Genomic DNA, 8,663 nt, shown 5'->3' on the forward strand with positions numbered 1-8,663 from the left:
AACCTTCTACTCTTGACCCTTTCATTCGATTGTATTTAACTCGGTGCCTAAGAGGTAAAATCTTCCCTTATAAAGAGGGCCTTCACATTGTAAAATTTTGTTCATATTTGAGAACGAATGTTCCTCATAGACAACAGTGCTCGGAATTTTACATGTATTTCAGAAATAATGATTCTGTGCCTTCAAAACAAGCCAAACTGCATCCAAAACACATGTTTTTTAACGAAGTTATGGCCATTTATAGAAACGCCTGCCTCTTTATGGTTTCATGTCTTGTATGCATGGCACGGTTCAATGGTATGCGTTTCTGTAAATGAGTATAACTTCGTTAAGAAACATCCGTTTTGGATTCAGTTTAGCTTGTTATGGAGGCAAAGGATCATAGGATAGGCGTATATCGTATGCTTGATCTGATGATAGGGTAATTGAGGTGTGGATAGATCGATGAAGAATGGATATATCATAAGCAAGAAATACTATCTAATGAAGAATCTTGCAAAGCATTTCTGACGAAAATTAATTCTGTTATATATTGCAAATAAAAAATATTCTTAAAATATATATTATTTTATATATTATATACCATCAATCAGAATGTTTATGATCGTAGATACAATCGACCCGCGTGCATCCATCGCTGTCAGTTGATTGTTAACCTATTGTAAATTTCGTCTGTCAATTCCTGACGATTGAAGCTATTAGTATGTTATTAACTTTATTAGGACAAAGGTTCGTCACCTACTTTCCCCTCCATTTCCCTACCACTTTCCTCCATCGCCTTCTTTCTCCTCTCCAACACCTCATCACGTTTGTTTTGTTTACATTCCTCTAGGTACTGTTCTATGGTCTGTTTTTCGAAAGATGATGCCTGGGAGGTAGGCCCGAGTTTTCGCGGTGTTGCCGCGATCGCGAGACACCTACGGCACTTGTGTCTCTCTCACTCTTCGCGACTTGGCCAATGACGTGCGACCGTCAACGTGAGTCTTTGCCTACGGTCGTCTGTCTCCATCACACATATTACAAACCTCTCAAGAAGGACCTACCTACAATTTCAAGGAGTGGGGACTGTATTCGGCACGCGCCCGTCAATCATCCATTGTCTGGAAATGGCGGAGAATGTTGACGAGACGCTGAACGCTTTCACACGTCAAAAGTTAAAATACATGAATAAGAAAAAGTTTATTTCTTTTGAAAGAATGTATTGTACCCAAATATTGAGCAACATATTAAAAGGGGATTAAATTAATACGTAGGTTATTAAACGCTACATGTGGAAATCGCAGGGTAAAGAAGGAAGTTGGTTTACCGAGCGTCTGAGCGAGAGGCTCTCGTGCCTAAGTGCTGGAGGATGGAAAGAGACACGCAGTGTCATTGAGACCGTCACAACGTCGCACGAAATACGTAGCTCGCGTTGGATCCCCGCCAGGCCACGCGCTGAGGGGTCCCAGAGACTCAGAGTGTCTTTTGGGAGGCCTGGGCATTTGGTCTTTTGATCGCTTGATCTTTGGATGATGTGATCGGTGGACCTTCTGCCATTTCCCGACCTGGGACCCTTGAGTAGGGACGATCCCCCTTTTTCCAGGGGATCGGCAGAGGCTGGCGATGGCTTTCTTCCGGATGGTGTATCGGGAAGTCAAAAACCGAAAGGTGAACTGACGGCAGCATGCTATGCGATACTCACCGGAGCTCCGGCTTCGGAGAGTCATTGGCGGTTGCCCTTCGAGACCCTGGAGGGCCTGACCTAGCTAAGTCCTCTTGCGTCACCTCCTCGTGGTGCCCCTGGGAGTCCCCGGCGTTGAAACCTGAAAAAGTGAAAACCTTAAGTAAGAGTGGATGCGACGGGGACTGCTAACGACGCAAGTGGCCCACGGCTTGGCAATCCTAAGGCGTTGGTACGTGCCGAAGGGATGCATAGCCGAGCCGGGCCGTGTCCCTAGTCCCCACCTTCCCCTCCCCTCTATCCTGCCCCACCTAAAGAAAAATCTCGCACACACACACACACGCACGCACAAGCACACACACACACACTTGAGGGATACCCGCGCCCAGGACAAATGGTACCCTCAACATTACAGGGTCGCGCCCAGGACGGATGTTACGATCCTCCCTGGTATAACGACCCTTCACAGACACACACACACTCCATACACTCACATACATACACAAACACCATCAAGGCCTTTCACGCCCCCCCCCTCCCTCCCTGACTAGTTGGGAGTGGGGTTGATGACTAGTCAACCTGTTTAAAAATCATGGATTGGACCTACTCGAAAAAAAAGTATACGGTGCAGGGGGCTTCGGATCCCCCAGTACCTGCCGGTGATGGGAGTGGGCGAGCGGGCTCCCCCCGGCAGTCATCCAACTACCGCCCAGTGTCTGTGGTGGGTGACCAGGCCCAGACACCAGTAAAAGCGACTGGCACCAATAAAGACACAGAGATCGTACCTGTAAAGGACCCCTTTAAACCAAGGTCCAAGGTTACATTAAGGAGCCCGGAGAAATTCATCGCCAGAGAGAGATCTCACTCGCTATCGGAGATTGCTCTTAAGCTAAACAAGGAGATTAGCATCATTAGCCTCTCCGAGTGCGAGGAAGATTCTCCGAAACAGGCTGGAAAAAGGAAGAGGGTCAGCGAAACTCAGGACCCTGGTAGAAACAGGAAAGACAACATGGACATAGAAGTCGAGGAGCTGGCCGACAAAATCAAAATGATTAACGCAATGGCCAAAGCCACAATGATACCCGATGACCTGAAAAAAGCGATTGCAGAAACTTCAAGGGTCTTGAACTGACTGAATGAGGATGAAAGGAGCACTCGAAGAGAAGACAAAGGAGGAAGAAAACAGGAAGGAAGAGCCCAGGGTGTGCTCTAAATGCGGAGCCGGCATCAAGAAATCTGACGTTGCAGATGCAGAAACGCAAACCATCAGCAGCAAGGACATTAATGAAGACTTCCTGATGGAACAAATTAGGAACTGTAGCGACCCTACCAAATTTACCGAATTGATGAATCTAGTATGGCCTGAGAAGGCCTACCAAAAGACCTGCATCGATAAAGGAAGAATTAAGGACATAGACAAAGATTGGGATCTGGTAATCATATCAGAAGGTAACTTCGGGAACCTATACAACAAAAAGATAATAGAAAACCCACACGAATATGAAGCCATCAAAAGACAGGAGGCTAAACCAGGTGAAATGGCGTACCTGAATCGTACTCTGTTAATACCAAACAAATCAGGTACTATGGACAGATGGGAGAGATTCCTGTGCCAGTTAGAAATTGGTGAACAAAGAAAGGAGCAACGAAAAGAAGACAAGACAACAAATCAAGTGGAAAGAGAAGAGACGTTGATACAAGTGGAAGAGACAACAAACACCACACAAGAAGAGTGTATTAGCAAAACTATTAAGAAACTCAGAATAATGACTGACACATATAACAGACACAAAATAGCAGTATATATACAGGATAAGAGGACGCTAAAGAAAACAAGAAAAAACATAGAATTTATATATAGAGACGCTAACGTTATGTTTAAGATATTTACAAGAAAAGAAGAAGATAGCCTTAAAAAGAAAAACAAATGGAACTACAATGAAGAAGTTATAATAGTCAGCGACTCTAGCAAAAGCTACGCGGAAACGCTAAGAGCTTTGCAAGAAAACATAGATGTTGAAAAAGAAAAGATAAAAGTAACGGGAGTCAAGAGCAATAGGAAGGGAAATCTAATGGTCTCCATAAGAGGAGACAGCACAGAAGCAAACAGGTTCAAACGAATCATTAACGAAAAAATAGAAGGCTGCAAGGCCAATGTCAATTACAGGAAAGGTCCTAAAAAGGTTTTGCATTTAAAAGACCTGGACAAAAACACCACGGTAGAGGACGTTGAACAAGCCATCAGGGACAGCGTGCCTAAAGGAATTAATGAACCCGTTGAAATTAAAGCATTAAGACCGGCGTATGGAGAAAGACAAAACGTCACTATAATAACTACCGACGTAATGGCGAAAGAGATGGAGAGAATTGGCAAAATTAAAAGTAGGTGGAGCGAATGCAGAGTGGTGGTCAGGGAAGATATCACCAGGTGCTATAAGTGCTGGGGATTCAACCACATGGCAAAGGATTGCGGGGGAAAAGATCTCAGCAAGGCGTGCAGGAAGTGCACAAAGATCGGTCACAGTGCCGAGCAATGTACAGATCCAGCCAGATGCGCGCTCTGTGACACTGAAGGCCACACCACGGGGAGCACGAGGTGCGCCAAATATAGAATAGCATATAGAGAAGCAAAGAAAACAAGAACGAAAGGGGTCAGTGAGAATAAAGACAGACTTACCAACACCAACAAAGGACAATGAACAACAATAGCAATAACAATAGCAATAAAAATAGAAATAACCACAGAAAAATTCTCCAAATTAACCTAAACAACTGTCGTCTTGCACAAGACCTTATGTCTAGAACCACGGATGAAGAAGAAATAGACATCGTGATAATAAGCGAACCTTATACTTCCCTGAACAACTGGCTCACAGACTCTACGGGCAAGGCTGCCATATGGATTACCAATAAAGGCAGCAATGGCTGTGGGGCTGTAAAAGCCGGAACCAAAGGAAATGGATATGTAGCAGCTGAGATAGACAACACGGTCTATATCAGCTGCTACATATCCCCCAACGTAAGTCATGATAAATTCATGAAAATAATAGAGGAATTGGAGGATAATGTCAGGGAGCTCAAAAATAACAATAAACAAATTGTAATAGCTGGGGACCTCAACTCCAAATCTACGGAGTGGGGGTCCAGCAAAACTGACAAAAGGGGTGGTAGGATTTTAGATATGTGCGCAAGCCAGGATCTAATCACCATCAAGAGTTCGGGGCTTAACCATACTTTTGAGAGGAATGGGGCAACCTCCCTAATTGATATAATTATGACGGATCACAAAACCTTTCAAACGGTACAAAACAGCACGATATTAGATACATGCACAGGACAGACCATAAATATCTCATACATATCTTGGACAAAGGAAAAAATAATAATAACAGTAACGAGGACACAAATAATAAAAACCACAAAATTAACTATAAAACCTTTTTACAACTATACGACGAAGGTGTGGCGAACATTGGTAAAGCAAAATGGACAAGAGAAGATATCAACCTATACATCCATACTATAGAGGAATCTGTCAAGAAGGCTCTTATACCACTTCCGGCTATTGTGAAGAACAAACCCAAAGCCCATTGGTGGAAGCCTGAGCTGCTGCAGCTCAGAAAAAACAGTCACATAGCCAGAAGAAATCTGCAGAGAGCATGTAAAAAGAAAAAAGAAGAGGCTATAATCGAAGAACTTAGGAAAAAATATAAGGAGAAGAAAAAAGTCCTCAACAAAGAAATTAAAATGGCAAAAATTGAATCATGGGAAAGGTTGCAGAAAATGGTGGATGGGGACCCCTGGGACAGACCCTACAGGGCTGTCCTCGCGTCCCTTAAAACCAAACCTCCACCAACCAGGATAAACAAGGAGGATATGGAAAAGGTCATTGAAGGATTATTCGTTACGAAGCCGCAAACCCCGAAACCTAATAGGAGTAGCTACAAACTGGAAAAAAGAGACATAGATATAATACTAGGCATAAGAAAAAACGACAAAAAGGAAAGTGCAGACTGCGAAATTACAACTGTGGAGATCCGAAAAACCGTTGGTAGCCTAAATATGAGGAAGGCGCCTGGTCTGGATGGTATCCCAATTAAATTAATCAAGACTCTAGCCGAATTAAGACCTCATAAATTGACAAACATGTACAATGCGTGCTTTGAGTTGGGATACTATCCGGACAGGTGGAAAGTCGGTAGGTTGGTCCTAATACCTAAAAAGGCGGGCGATCCGGGGTCTCCATCGGCGTGGAGACCCCTCTGCATGATATCTAACCTTGCTAAAGTGTTGGAGCGCGCCATCAAAAGTAGAATATTAAATCAAACTGACTTCGAGAGCAACCAGTACGGATTTTGCAAAGGAAAGTCGACGGTACACGCCCTTACGAGCGTGATGCGCCATTGGTTCGACGCCAAAACAAAGAACTTGCATTGCGTGCTGGTTGCCCTCGATGTCAAAAATGCATTTAACTCTATACAAGTAGAAAGCATAATAGAAGCGGTTAACAGACGCAAGTTCAGCCCTAAATTAACCGAAATTCTAAAGAACTATATTGTGAATAGAAAAATAACTTACCTGACCGAAGGTTCATGGCACGATAAAAATGTGTATGCGGGCGTTCCACAGGGATCCATTCTGGGTCCCATATTGTGGAACCTCGTATACGACTCGCTACTTAGAATAAGACTCCCGATAGGAACTAATGTAATAGGATACGCGGACGATGTGGCCCTTATGATCCAAGGAAAAGACTCCTTGGATATTACAAAAAAATGAGCACAGCAATAAAAAACATTGAAAAATGGTTCGAAATGGAGGATATGAGGCTGGCAGGGGACAAAACAGAGTTCATCCTACTAACGGGCAGAAAACTCACACGGCATATTGAAATCAAGATAGGCGAATCGATTATCCAAAACAGCAAGAATGTAAAGTACCTCGGAGTGACCTTAGAAGACAACCAGGCCTTCAAGACCCATATCGAAATTACCTGCGAGAAAGCGTTAAGAACGGCCGGAGCATTAGCCAGACTCATGACAAATACCAACGGTCCCACCCATCACACTAGGTGTCTCTACTACAGGGTAGTGGAGTCCATTGTCCTGTACGGAGCACCTGTGTGGTGTGGGGCCCTGGAGATTGCATGGAATAAAAAAAGGATACATAAAGTACAAAAAACAATGCTAATAGGGATCACTAGAGCATATCGTACTACTTCTCACGATGCGCTATGTGTCATGGCGGGGCAACCCCCATGGAAAAACATTATTGAAGAAAGGAAAAGGATATTCGATAGAAATGAAGAAAAGAAGAAAAATGGCAAGGTCCTGAACAAGGATAAAATAAAATACGAAGAAAGGAAAAAGACTTTGGACACATGGCAGGAGGAGTGGACAAAGGCCGAGCATGGGGACTGGACACGCCTACTCATTCCTGATGTGAGGGAATGGGTGGACTGGGGCCCGCCTACCCTGGATTTCCACTTGACGCAGGTCATTGGAGGCCACGGATGCTTCGGCTCATATTTAGGAAAAATTAAAAAGGCTGAAAGTACCAAATGTTGGTACTGTGAAAAAGATATGGACGACGCCAGACACACCGTGTTTGAATGCCCGGAGTGGAGGGAAGAGCGAACATCCGTCAACGAATTAATAGGAGAGGAGTTGTCCCCTGACAGCTTCATTGAACTCCTACGCAATGACCATAAAAGATATATTAAGGACTTCGTCAAAAAAGTCATGGAAACGAAGGAGAAACACGAGAGAGAAAAAGAAAAGAGTAAAAGGAAAAAAAAAATGAGTAAAAAAGATGCAAATTGGCACACACGGGCCCGTCCGCCCCTATAATGTATGTTTGCATATTTACTTATTTATGTAATGACTTATCTATTTATGTATTTATTTATCCATTTATTTATTTATTTGTTTATTTATTTATTTAATTTTTTATTTATTTTATTTATTTATTTATTTATTTATTTTATAATATTTTATATTTTATTTTCTGACTCTGTAAGACGCAACCTACGACTACCTTCCTCATATGTATTTATTTATTTAATTGACTCTGTAAAGCTGACTATCTTTTTTTATATACATACCGATGACTAATTAATTCTACTGTAACTTTTATATTTTATACTATCTGACGAATTATTTTTCTATTATTAACCGCATCCTTAACAGCTGTGTATTAACACACAATTAGTAGTAAAATCAATAAGTAATATAAGCGAGTTATTATTATTAAGCATAACAAAGTCTCCCCCCTAGGCAATGAAGTATTGCCCTACGGCTCAGTTCCGTTGCTCCAAGGGGGTGAGAGCCCTGCCGTTCGAGCTCCAGGCGGTGGTCGACGCCGAGGTTTATCGGCGTCGGCAGGCACACCGCAGGGAGGGCATCGACCCGCCGCCCGAGGCGGTCGAGGGGTGGAGGCGAGCCTTTGGGGGGCTCGCCAGGGAGGCGTGGCGGCGCCAGCTGGTGGTCAGCGGCGCCGCCCGGCAGCGGGCCGTGGGGGCGGTCCTACCCGTGTTTGATGCATGGATGGACCGCCGCCACGGCCGGTTGACGTACCGCCTGACGCAGGTGCTCTCCGGACATGGTTGCTTCGGGAAGTACCTGCGGAAGGTGGGGGCGGAGGAGACGCCTGGCTGCCACCAGTGAGGCGCGGAGCTCGACTCCGCGCAGCACGCACTGGAGGAGTGCCCTGCCTACTCCCGAGAGAGACGGGTGCTCCGACTGGTGGTCGGGTGGGACCTCTCACTCCCTGCCGTGGTCGCTGCCATGGTGGGGGACGAGGGGTCGTGGAGGGCAGTGTCCTCCTTCTGTGAGACCGTGGTCTCGCGGAAGGAGGACGACGAGAGGGGTCGGGAGTTAACCGACCCCTCTCGGATCGAGAGGAGGATGGCGAGGCGCGCCGGAGGTCGGCGGCTGGCCGCCGCCCCGGCTGCGGGGGGGCCTGGTGCCCCCTGAGCCCTCCCTCCTCTCGGCCGGTCGCTGGG

General features: G+C 45.1%; 1 protein-coding gene across 1 annotated transcript in view; it reads right to left on the reverse strand.

The window, feature by feature from the left end:
• LOC107189521 (gustatory receptor for sugar taste 64f) overlaps positions 1 to 2,070 on the reverse strand; it is a 63,475-nt gene extending 61,405 nt beyond the window's left edge. The window contains exons 1-2 of the mRNA XM_015578075.1: positions 2,040 to 2,070; positions 1,682 to 1,802 (exon numbers count right to left, since the gene is read on the reverse strand). Coding sequence (XP_015433561.1) covers positions 1,682 to 1,802; positions 2,040 to 2,070 — 152 coding nt within the window. The remainder of the gene's footprint in view (positions 1 to 1,681; positions 1,803 to 2,039) is intronic.
• Between the last annotated feature and the right edge of the window lie 6,593 nt (positions 2,071 to 8,663).

This window comes from Dufourea novaeangliae, unplaced genomic scaffold (assembly GCF_001272555.1).
Source record: "Dufourea novaeangliae isolate 0120121106 unplaced genomic scaffold, ASM127255v1 scaffold164, whole genome shotgun sequence".
Lineage (NCBI taxonomy): Eukaryota > Metazoa > Arthropoda > Insecta > Hymenoptera > Halictidae > Dufourea > Dufourea novaeangliae.